This window comes from Nerophis ophidion, linkage group LG10, assembly GCF_033978795.1.
Source record: "Nerophis ophidion isolate RoL-2023_Sa linkage group LG10, RoL_Noph_v1.0, whole genome shotgun sequence".
NCBI lineage: Eukaryota > Metazoa > Chordata > Actinopteri > Syngnathiformes > Syngnathidae > Nerophis > Nerophis ophidion.
The window spans coordinates 15,493,840-15,505,774 of record NC_084620.1 but is presented as its reverse complement, the minus strand read 5'-3'; the positions used below and the strand labels follow the sequence as shown (position 1 = coordinate 15,505,774).

The 11,935-nt window shown below is 40.1% G+C and overlaps 2 protein-coding genes across 8 annotated transcripts in view; both read left to right on the top strand.

The window, feature by feature from the left end:
* LOC133560259 (oxysterol-binding protein 1-like) overlaps positions 1-6,910 on the top strand; it is a 21,316-nt gene extending 14,406 nt beyond the window's left edge. Inside the window, exons 13-17 of one of the 2 annotated variants that reach the window (XM_061912591.1) lie at positions 1,878-1,973; positions 2,044-2,240; positions 4,939-5,174; positions 5,236-5,274; positions 5,359-6,910. In XM_061912591.1, coding sequence (XP_061768575.1) covers positions 1,878-1,973; positions 2,044-2,240; positions 4,939-5,174; positions 5,236-5,274; positions 5,359-5,501 — 711 coding nt within the window. In that variant the 3' untranslated portion in view covers positions 5,502-6,910. The remainder of the gene's footprint in view (positions 1-1,877; positions 1,974-2,043; positions 2,241-4,938; positions 5,175-5,235; positions 5,275-5,358) is intronic. The other variant, XM_061912592.1, reaches the window with a different exon arrangement.
* A 153-nt stretch (positions 6,911-7,063) lies between these two features.
* LOC133560260 (N-acyl-aromatic-L-amino acid amidohydrolase (carboxylate-forming) B-like) overlaps positions 7,064-11,935 on the top strand; it is a 29,155-nt gene continuing 24,283 nt past the window's right edge. For 5 of the 6 annotated variants that reach the window (XR_009808410.1, XR_009808409.1, XM_061912595.1 and 2 more), the window contains exons 1-3: positions 7,064-8,778; positions 8,850-9,070; positions 9,133-9,328. Coding sequence is in view for 4 of the 6 variants with exons in the window: in XM_061912595.1 (XP_061768579.1) it covers positions 8,850-9,070; positions 9,133-9,328 (417 nt within the window). In the remaining 2 variants the exon portion in view is untranslated. The other variant, XM_061912594.1, reaches the window with a different exon arrangement.

Here is an 11,935-nt window from a genome sequence, read left to right as displayed (position 1 = left end):
TATATATATCAGCAGCCTGAGCGAGGAGTTCATGGTGACACGGTCCAGGGAGCTCCTACAGTATCGGGAGTCCAGTGACCCAAAGGTTGCACAGGCTGGGATTGAAGTCAGGACGGGGCGGAAGTGGAGAGCTGTCGAGGCTGTGGATGTTGCAGAGGCAAGGCTACGGCAAAAGGTTTTGGTGGGAACAGTGGCGCAGGGGAGATCTGGCTTAGGTAGCAGAAGAACACCTCGCTATGATAAGGCGCAGGGGAAAGAGAAGAGGTCACTGATCCTCGAGGAAGTGCGAGCAGGAGTTGAGGAAAGGCGAGCCTGCCAGATGGCGGGAATGCGGCAACAGGGCGCCTGGACGAGATGGGAACAAGTATCAGAGCGTAAGGTCACATGGACCGAGCTCTGGAAAGCCGAACCCCATCGAATAAAGTTCTTGATCCAGGCGGTCTACGATGTGCTGCCAAGTCCATCCAACCTCTTCACCTGGGGAAAGGTGGAGACACCAGGGTGCCCCCTCTGCCAGAGGAGAGGAACCTTGGAGCACATCCTAAGCTGTTGTCCAAAAGCCCTGGGTGAAGGGCGGTACCGCTGGCGACATGACCAGGTCCTGAAGGCCATAGCTGATGCCATCTGCAGGGGAGTCAGTCACAGCAAGAGCCTCCGCCCAGTGAAGAGTACTGCTTTCATCAGAGCTGGGGAGAAGTCAACACCGGCTGCCCGGAACACCTCGTCTGGCCTGTTGGCAACAGCACGCGACTGGGAGCTGTCAGTTGATCTGGGAAAGCAGTTGAAGTTCCCTGACGTGGTTGCTAAAACAACACTAAGGCCAGATATTGTGCTCACCTCAGTGGCCTCCAAGCAGGTAATCCTCTTGGAGCTCACAGTGCCTTGGGAGGACCGTATGGAGGAGGCCAATGAGAGGAAGAGTGCAAAGTACTCTCAGCTTGTGGAGGAGTGTCGGAGCAATGGGTGGCGAGCGATGTGCCGGCCGGTTGAAGTGGGGTGTCGAGGGTTTGTGGGCAAATCTCTCTGCAGGGCCTACAGAATGCTTGGCATCACAGGGGCCAGCCAGCAAAGGGCCATGAAGTTAGTCACAGATGCAGCAGAAGTGGCATCAAGGTGGCTGTGGATCAGGAGGGGAGAGGCGTGGCATGTAGGGCAGTAGCGCTACCTGGACACAGGCTGGGGCCTGATCAACCCTGGCTGGGTCGCCTAGGGGAGGGGGTCTGATTGTTGAAAGACCCGAAACCCCCTGTGATCCTAGGTTACATCACTGAGGATGTGTCCAGTTGCACCATTGGTGTATTTAAAAAGTATATATATAGTTAAGTATTTCATATATAAGTATATGTGTATGTATATATATATATAAGAAATACTTGACTTTCAGTGAATTCTAGCTATATATATATATATATATATATATATATATATATATATATATATATATATATATATATATATATATATATATATATATATATATATATAAATATAAATATAATAAAGAAATATTAGAATTTTTGTGTTAATTTATTTACACATTTACACACACTTAACACTCATTTACTCATTGTTGAGTTAAGGGTTGAATTGTCCATCCTTGTTTTCCTAACCATACCGTAATTTTGACATGTATACTTTTGACCACCCTGTTATTAACTGGTGGGAGGGGAATTATTTGACATTACTACCTTGTCTTTGTGCTCTTGCATCAGTGAACATATTTGACTTTGTGGATTATTTCAAGTATTTCAGTCTATTTCTGTTATACTGGACAGTCAGCATCAGCTACTGGCAGGAGGAGCGATCAGTGATAATATGACTTATTTGAAATGATATTAGTAACGTCATGATCTAGCAAGTAATTTCTTCCCACCTAGTCAGGAGAGATTGATGTAGTGAACCACACCACTGAAGACCGCTGCCATTTGAAGTTTGCACCTTACAGTTACTTTTCTAGAGACGTCGCCAGAAAAGTGAGTAAACCTTCTTTTAACCCTTATGACTTTTTTTCTTTGAAGCAATGATTCTTGAATCTGTCTGCAGGTAACTGGTGTTGTGATGGACAAGACGGGCAAGGCCCACTATGTGTTGTCGGGCACGTGGGATGAGAAATTGGAGTTCTCCAGGGTGATGCAAAGTAGCCGAGGAGGAAGTGGAGGTGACAATGGCTCCGAGGGCAAACAGAAGACGGTTTACCAGACCTTAAAAGCAAGAGAGATTTGGAAAAAGAATCCTTTACCGTAAGTGTTTACATTTTACTCATCATCTGGGACACTTTCATATGTTTGGTGCTCTTTTTTTTAATAGATGAGCAAAGTTCTGTACGAAATGGACAAAAATAAATCCTGATATTGTATGTGTGACTTTGGACATAAAAGAAGCGCCAGCACTTTGACAACTAAGTCAAGAAACACTATAGAATTCAAGGAAAAAGTTGTAGCAAAGTACGGATATATGGCGTTCATAGGGCTGCTCATTATCGTCGAGTCCTCAATTTATTGTATTTTTTTGTGTGTCTATATTTTTTACATTTACTGATTACATTGAATACAAATTGCTTGTCAATCTGAGATATGTGTCTGCCGTTTGGCATGTCACTCAACACTGTCTTGTCCACACTCACAAGCAGGGTGTGCAGGTACGGCTGCACGATTAATCGACATTAAAGCCGGGCGGTATAGCTCGGATAGTAGAGTGGCCGTGCCAGAAACTTGAGGGTTGCAGGTTCGATCCCCGCTTCCGCCATCCTAGTCACTGCCGTTGTGTCCTTGGGCAAGACACTTTACCCACTTGTTCCCAGTGCCACCCACACTGGTTTAAATGTAACTTAGATATTGGGTTGCACTATGTAAAGCGCTTTGAGTCACTAGAGAAAAAGCGCTATATAAAATGTAATTTACTTCACTTCACTAAATCAACATCAATGTTTTAAGTGTGATTTTGTAGCCGCAAGTGGCGGAGTTTTTTTTATTTCAAGATACTGTTTATTGTCCATTCTTTAACATGTACAAGCCATATAAGAACTGAAATTACATTTTCGGCACAGTCCCACTAAGAGCAGACATACATTAGAGGGAGACGAAAACAGGACCGCCAACGAATCATCCACATTACAGCGCTCCTTAAAAAGGTGGGAAAAAGGTGATATTGGGGGAAGGGGAAGAATAAAATAAAAATATAAGGCAAAGGCTGGACGCTCGGGAGGGGGTCCAGACTGAGTCCAAGGGAAAAAAACTCATTTGCCATAGCACACATAAACATGTTAAATATAATAACAACAACTCGCAACAGGGGGGTGGAGAGTTGGTGCCATGGAGATCGACTGCTGGTAGAGAGTTTACTCAACCATGCATCACACCGATGGGGGAATCGAGCTGTGGTGAAGGTGTGGGGTGTGTGTTTGTGTATATTCCCATTGTCTTCGGTGTAGTGATGTTGTGTCCATAGGCCAGGTGCCGTTCTGCATGCAATGCAAGAAAAGTTCGACTCCCAGGTGTCATTGAGGAGGGAGGGAGTTCAAAAGCGTCCATCGTTGAGGAATTCCCTGGGGATGTTTTCAGAACGGCCTGCTTCTGTTTAGCAGCGTCAAAGCCATTCTAGGGAGTCAAATCGTAGATTAGGATTTTAGTTTTTTCAAGGGAGCACATATTGCAATGGCTTGTTTGTTTTTTTAGTCCATGCTGGCTGTTCTCATATCCAATTTTCCCTTTTCAACAAGCAAACTTAATTTGCCGCTGTCACCGTAATTTGTGATAGGCATGTCCGCCAGTCAGAATTGTTGAGCCTCGCGTTTTTTCCTCTCTTCAAACAGGGAGAAAGAGGTCTCCTTAGCGGGTTTATTTAACAAAATTAACTGAAGGCAGTGAGCTCTTTTTGCAGTCATTCACAATCTTTGTTTTGGTGGGCGCAGAGTGACTCAGCGAGACTGCACAGAGTGCCTCGTGACTTGCCAGTTAGAAGTTCAGCAAAGTACCACTAATTAGGAGGAAAAAATATATGATTCCAAAGCCAAATGTCCTGCTGTGGTAATATTTCAGCTTCAAATCGGATGGAAATAAGAGCCCATCAACACGGACAAATGAGCAAGAATGCTGTGATCACGTGATGCCAACAAACAAAAAGACAAGGTCCAACCTAGTTTTTCTAACTAGGAGAAAAAAAACACTTTAATATGTTCAATATACACTCAAGTCAAATGTTTATTCACAGAAATTAGTTTATTAAAAGTTTTTGTTTATTTATTTAGGCTAACATTGTTTACCTTCCACATACAGTGCAATGGTAAACAATTTTACAGTAATGAGAAATAAAAGTTTATATCCTTTTAAATGGTTACTTGCATAATTATATATTATATATTATTTTTCATAACATGGTCACTACTGCCTAGTTTCTCTTGTTATATTCTTATTTTACTGTTATATTTTTATTCCCATTGTTGCTTTTTATTTTTATTTTTACTGTAATAATTTTATATTTGGTTTCCATTCATACCCCCATTATTTACTTTTTACGTTTTAAATTCGATCTCACTGCTGCCAGAATTTTAATTTTCCTGAGGCAACTCTCCTGAAGGAATCAAAGATCTATCTATCTATCTATCTATCCATCCATCCATATATCTATCTATCTATCTATCTATCTATCTATTTATCTATCTATCTATCTATCTATCCATGATTCCACAACATTATAATCACTGTATAGTTTTTTGATTATTTCTTTAGTTTAGGTGCATGATGGAGATAAAAGCTTGAGTCTGTCTGCATAAAGCCAAATAAAAGTAAATGTATATTGTTTTATTGTTCCTGAAAAACATTGTGCAGCCCTAGTATGTACATACACAAAGATAGTGTGGCAACTAACATGTTTTCGATTTTGTTTGTGTTTGTGTGACCTAATGGTGAAATCTGTCATCTTTTTTTTCCTGGTCCTAAGTGAGGGAGCTGAGACTATGTACTACTTCACTGACTTGGCGCTCACGTTGAACGAGCCTGAGGAGCCCGTAGCGGCCACCGACAGTAGGCGCCGCCCTGATCAGCGCCTGATGGAGGACGGCCGCTGGGATGAGGCCAACGCCGAGAAGCAGCGTCTGGAGGAGAAGCAGCGTATCGCCCGACGGGAGCGCGAACGGGAGGCTGTCAGCCAGCGCTCCTCCAGCCAGTCCGATGAAGGTTAGAATGCGTCTGTTAGCGTTTTTGCTAGAATTCTATGTTCTGATTCTCCTTTTAAAAGCTGTCGATGAGGAATCTCTTACTGATCCGTCACTGAAATGCAAGTAGTAGCTTCTTCCTGTGCGTTCATCCTCCTTTGTCCAGGTTTTTGCATTTTTATACAATCGTAATCTGTTCCTCACAGGTGGACCCCACGACAACTACAACGCCCTTTGGTTCGAGCGCTGTCAGGACCGCATTACTGGTGAGCAGATTCACATCTACAAAGGTGGCTACTGGGAAGCAAAGGATCGCGGCTGCTGGGAGGGCTGCCCGGACATATTTTGACCCCAGCCTTGACTAAAAAAAGGCTGCCGACCAGCCCCATCAAGTAGACGATTCCCCCATCTCTGTTCTAAGAGACCTCCCAGGAGGACAGCTGCTGCTTTCTGACCAAGTGAGTTGTGTCCGCAGTTGAGGGCAGCGCCGCCTCTTGGTTGGAGGACATCCGCCCATCCCCAATAAGTGAGTAGTGCTTCCATAGCCATTGTAGACTATTCTCTTAATGCGATAACATAATGTTTTCTCTTCAATTATATGCTTAAAACACTTAATATATAAACTCTAAATATATATGATGATAATAATAATAAATGTTACAAATTTGGTGGCCTTCATGAATTTAAGGGAACATTTCCGGTGTAATATTTTTGTGTTTTAATGTGTCTTCCACCACTTTTGTTTTGGTGTGGATTTGAATTATTTTTTGTTTTTGTCAAAAGACCTCGCCTTTTCACCCACTGAGTATTGCGATACAAATGAATTCTATTTTGAATCAGTAGTCAACAAACATTTTAAAGCAAATACTTGTTTTTAAGTGTGTGATCAATGTCAGCTAACAAATTGTACACCAAAAAATGTGAGTTGTTTTTTGTTTGTAAGTGTACTTAAAAATGACAATAGTAAAAAACCATTGTGAATAAATCATATTTTATAAATGTATAGAAAGTCCATATGTATTTGAAAACTGTGAGGTTCATTTTTGCTTCCAAAGTGAACAGTCTTCAATTTCAGAGATGGGGAAAATAAGGGAGATTCCATAATATTGTTTGGTATTTTGGATGAAAAAAATCCCACATGCAATCTATAATAAATGCTGTAATGTAAACAGTTATTTAAATCCTGTTTTTATTGCACCATGGCTATTTGTTTTTGTAAGATTTAAGCCTTAAACTAATGGCTAAATTTAACACGCGAATGGGAAAAATAATTTTATGGTATTAGGGCTGAAACTGGTTCAAAAATAATACAATCATAATAATGATGCAGTATTGTTAGCAGAAATACAAAAAGACCCCATGCATTAATTTGACAGAACACAATATAGCTGGGTCGGACGTGTCGTCACGTCTTTTTGTTGTTGGTTTTGACTGAAGCACACGGGGAGTCAAACAAGCGTACAGTATTTGTACAAAGAAGTCAAGTGATAGCAGAGTGGGAAAATGCACCATACATATGCTGTTCCCACAAGGGGAAATGGTTCCGGTGGGGGTTTTAAAAACATGTTATTCCAGAGTTCCTAAAATAATTCACAAAGGGAAAAAAGTCGTTCTAACAACCTGACAAACCTAGCGAAAAGTGGCTGCTGTCTTAAACCTGTTGCTCTTGCCAAGTGGAGCCACGTCTGATACGATCAAGTTTTCAGGGACAACTTTGGCAATGTCTGTATGAACTTGAAAATAAACTGTAAAAGTCTGTTTGATTTATTTACTTTTCTTTATTTACATGTACCGGTACGTATATTTACATATGAGTTGGTTTAATTTTTGTATGTTATGTTAGTGCTGTCAAATAATTTTTCATCCACTTTTGAATTGGGCCCAATCACAGACTATTACTCGCTTATTACAATTTCAATTATCTTGAAAAAGACTAATATTTTGACAAAAATATAACTTCATTGTCAGAATGTTTTTTTTTTCATACCATACCAACTTTATGTAATTGAATGCATGTTATTTATTTTTTTTAAACTTGATAACAGTTTTATCTGAAGTACCGATCGGGTGTATTTTGAAGTGAAATTTTTCATTGACCACACCAGTCGGCATCTCCTCATTCATCTTAGGCCTGATCACTGACCTAATATGAACTTGTGGCACCTTTTAGGTAACTATCACTGTTAAGGTAAAAGATTATGTGCACACAAAATTAATTGCATTATCTGCGTAATATACATACATCATTGTTACGATAATGCTTCAGTATATGAGGTAACCTATTTTTATCAGTCTTAATTTATCGGTGGTAATAAGTGTGTATGGTGCAATGATTAGCATCAAGAAAACCTGTTATGTTTATTTATTTACTTGAACGGTTATCGAAGTGAATTTTGAGAAGATTCCCATTAACTATCTTATACCATCTGCTAATTAGTACCATTGTTCATGTAAAAGAGCTGTTCAAAAGACTCAATCTTTCAGCTATTGTAAAGCTGCTGTTTAAAATACCTAGGTCGAATAACGCATCACACTTCTTGAACCCTCCAGCGAGCTACTTGGAAAGGCGCGTCAAACTACTGGTAGCTTTTGAGTGACTGTTTAAATTGGACTAATCTAACCTCATTTAGTTTTTCCTGTTAAGTCGTTGTTCAACCACTTCAGAGTCAAAGCTCTATCATTTTAATTTGTCTACTAAGATATTGTGGTTGACTCTATAAAATATTTTTTCAAGATCAATAAATACTGCAGCTTTACACAGTTTATGGCAGTGGTTGTTTCTTATTTAAATGATTGCCAGCGATGTTGATCTCTCTGTATTCATATTGGCTAATGCAAAGTAGTGTGTTTTATAAATTCATCTAATCTGTAGGGAAACAAAAACAATATTTTTTTTTGGATCAATGTACTTATTTGTAAACAATTTAACAACCTATAAATGTAACACAAAACAATGTAACAATACGTCAAAACACAGGGGGGCATTGGGGGCCGAAAGACAGGATTTGAACGAGAACCAAAATGTAGTTTTTGCTTTTTGTTACTTGTGGTACACAGCAATATTGACTTTATTTTGCTACAATTATTCCGTTATGTAATAAACATTAATAACTATTTTGTCGATCTTGTTACATTGTATTTTAATATTGTACAGTATTGTAAGTATATACTGCTAAATTGTTCACAATTAGGTATTTTTATAAACACTTTTTGTTTGCCTAAAATCTTTGTCCTGTCTTATTTTGATCATTATCATGATCAATAAATTTAAAGGCAAAAGAATTGGCAGATTTCAAGTAAAAAGTGAAACTGTATGAGCAATACTGGCTCTGTGTTAACTTATCGAATCGATACCAAAATGTGCAGTATCATCCGCTCAGTAAACCAAGAGAGGAAACTTGTGACACAAGACCATCAGATAGGACACACCCTGCTTGCCTTTGCGGTAGCACGCAGTGCGGTGACAAAACTGCTATGTCGGGCCTGTCAAAGAGAGAGAGAGAGAGCGAGAGAGACAGAGGGGGGGATAATGCTGAGTCAGTGAACATACCATGAAAGCCCAGGGAGAGGGTGCCAGAGGGTAAACGCCAGGGCGAGAGGGTAGAGAAAGGTTACACTCAGGGAAGGTAAGATGTCAAATTCCTTTTTTTCTTATGTTTTCACTACTTTTCAACACTTGTACTGCCATCTGTCCAAGATGGATATCCTTTTGCCTGGGCTGTCCCGGGTGGCCGTTTGCGGCGGTACCCATGGTAACGAGCTTTCCGGAGTTTACCTAGTGAGGGAGATGCTGAGGATGGAAAAAGGAGACAAAGACATGTCGACACAGAAGCTGCTATCCAACCCGCGGGCCGTCAAGCTATGCCGCCGCTACCTGGACGTCGATCTTAACCGCTGTTTCACCCACGCCGCCCTGAAGTAGGTACTGGATCTTCTCTCATTAACCTCCCACTGATCGTCACCATCTTTGCTCCTGTCAGCGGTCCCTTACCTAATCCAGCTCCCTATGAAATAGTTCGAGCCCGAGAGCTGAATGCCATGCTCGGCCCCAAAGGTAGTCCGCAAGCAGTGGACCTGGTTTGTGATCTACACAACACAACGTCTAACATGGGCCTGTGTCTTATTGCCTTCTCCGACTGCGACTGGATCAGCCTGCATATATACCTCTACCTACAGGTGAAAATCCTCCCCATGTACCCAATGTTCCACTTAACACCTATATTCAGGTTGTCTATTCTAAGATCAACACCAAGGTCTCGAATTACAACACTGGCATTTTCAGCTGTAGGTTTTTACTTTTAATATTTTTTATTTATTCAACAAGATGTCAATAGCAGCATTTCAAGTATTATTAAAGGCCTACTGAAACCCACTTCTACCGACCACGCAGTCTGATAGTTTATATATCAATGATGAAATATTAACATTGCAACACGTGCCAATACGGCCTTTTTAGTTTACTAAATTGAAATTTTAAATTTCCCGCAAAGTGTCGTGTTGAAAACGTTGCGATATGATAACGCGTATGATGACGCGTGCGTTTGACGTCTCGGGTCGTAGCAGACATTATATTCCAGCCCGATCCAAGTTATAAGTAGTCTGCTTTAATCGCATAATTACACAGTATTCTGGACATCTGTGTTGCTGAATCTTTTGCGATTTGTTCAATTAATAATGGAGAAGTCATAGCAGAAAGATGGAGGTGGGAAGCTTGTAGCCTTTAGCCACACAAACACAGCCGGTGTTTCCTTGTTTGAAATTCCCGAAGGTGAAGCTTTACTATGGAACAGAGCGGTCAAGCGAACATGGATCCCGACCACATGTCAACCGGCAGTTTTCGTTGAGAAAATTGTAGTAATAAGTCGGCTCTTACCGGAGACATCAGCGGAGCTTCCGTCCTGCTGCAGCTGCGTGACTTCCCTCAGAGACACTGGTGGTCAACACACACGTGGCCACACCCTTCCGACTTTCAGGTACTATTTAATCTCACTAAAACACTAGCAACACAATAGGCAGATAAGGGATTATCCAGAATTATCCTAGTAAACGTGTCTAATTTCTGAATTGCTCCCACTGCAATTGCCTTTTTTTTTTCTTTCCAGTCCTTCACTCTAAATTTCCTCATCCACGAATCGTTCATCCTCGCTCAAATTAATGGGGAAATTGTCGCTTTCTCGGTCCGAATAGCTCTTGCTGCTGGAGGCTATGATTATAAACAATGTGAGGATGTGAGGAGCCCTACAACCCGTGACGTCATGCGCACATCGTCTGCTACTTCCAGTAAAGACACGGCTTTTTTTATTAGCGACCAAACGTTAACTTTATCGTCGATGTTCTCTACTAAATCCTTTCAGCAAAAATATGGCAATATCACGAAATGATCAAGTATGACACATAGAATGGACCTGCTATCCCCGTTTGAATAAGAAAATCAAATGTTTGGAGGCCTTTAAGGAATCAGTATCTGGCAGCTTTATCTTCCTCAGCATGCGCTTTAAAATGTTGGTGTGAAAGTCCTTGCTAATCATTGCTATTAATGCTGAGTGACCAATTCGGTCCTGAGCACCATTACAACATTGGTTCTGTTATTGCTGTGTTATTGCAATATACTGCGGTACCTCTGTTTTCATAAGATTCGCTGTCTTGGTTATGGTACTGCCATACATTGTGGGCAACAAACCAGTCAATTTGCTGCATATCAACCAAGTGGTTGGTAACTCACTCAGTGTGAAGAAAGGATGGTGGTTCTTTCAGAGTTTGGACAGATTCAGTCGAGGGAGGCCTTTAGACATCTTATGCTGGTGTGTTTTTATTTGTTTATAGAACGCAGAGAATGATGAACAACTCCGTATCTGTCTGTTTTCTGTGTGTCAGAGTACAGTAATACCTCAACTTACGACCTGTATTGGCTCTTAATTTAAATACTTATATCTCAAATCAACATCTCACATTTAAAAATAATTAAAATTAATTGGTGCTTTTTTTTACTCAATGTTAGCAGGTAATTGTTTCTCTTTAAAAAAGAGAACAAATCTTTTAGATTAGAAATATTGCATAAAAACAATACAATGTAAAAATACTTTAAACTGTTATTGCTGCCAAAGGAAGAACACACAGAAGTTAATACAAATAAGAGAAGAAAATGAAAAAATTCAAGAGATGGTTTGCCAAAAATATTTGTAAAACCAAAATAATGATAGTCAGTAACAGTCGAAGTGAAAGTCAAACAAATACAAATAGACAGAGTAGATATTGAAAGGGGAAAATAAAACACATTTCTGGGTGTAATAAGTATAAAATGAACTGGAAACTTTGTGTAAAAAAATATACAACAATTTAGCAAGAAACAGGTCAATAATGAATAAAGCAAAATATATTCTGGACCAAAAATCTCTCTATATTCTCTACTGCTCACTAGTGTTACCATATCTGAGTTGTGTAGAATTATGGGAAAACCTCTCCAAACGTGCGCTTCATTCACTAATGGGGTTACAAAAAAGATCAATTAGAATAATACATAATTTTGGATATAGAGAACATACAAAAACTTTATTGAATCAAAAATATTTAAATTAAATTACTGTTTGTATATTTTTTTAACAAAATATGGAAAATGTGAAGCGCTGCGAATACTTCCGGATGGACTGTAAGTAGGGGGCCCCCATTTATTTCTATATCAGTTTGGGGTCCTTGGAAATGGAAAATGCTGACACCCGATTTAAAGCTTTTATCATTATTTGGAGTACACATGAATAATAAAAATAGGGTTTTGTATCGTGTTGT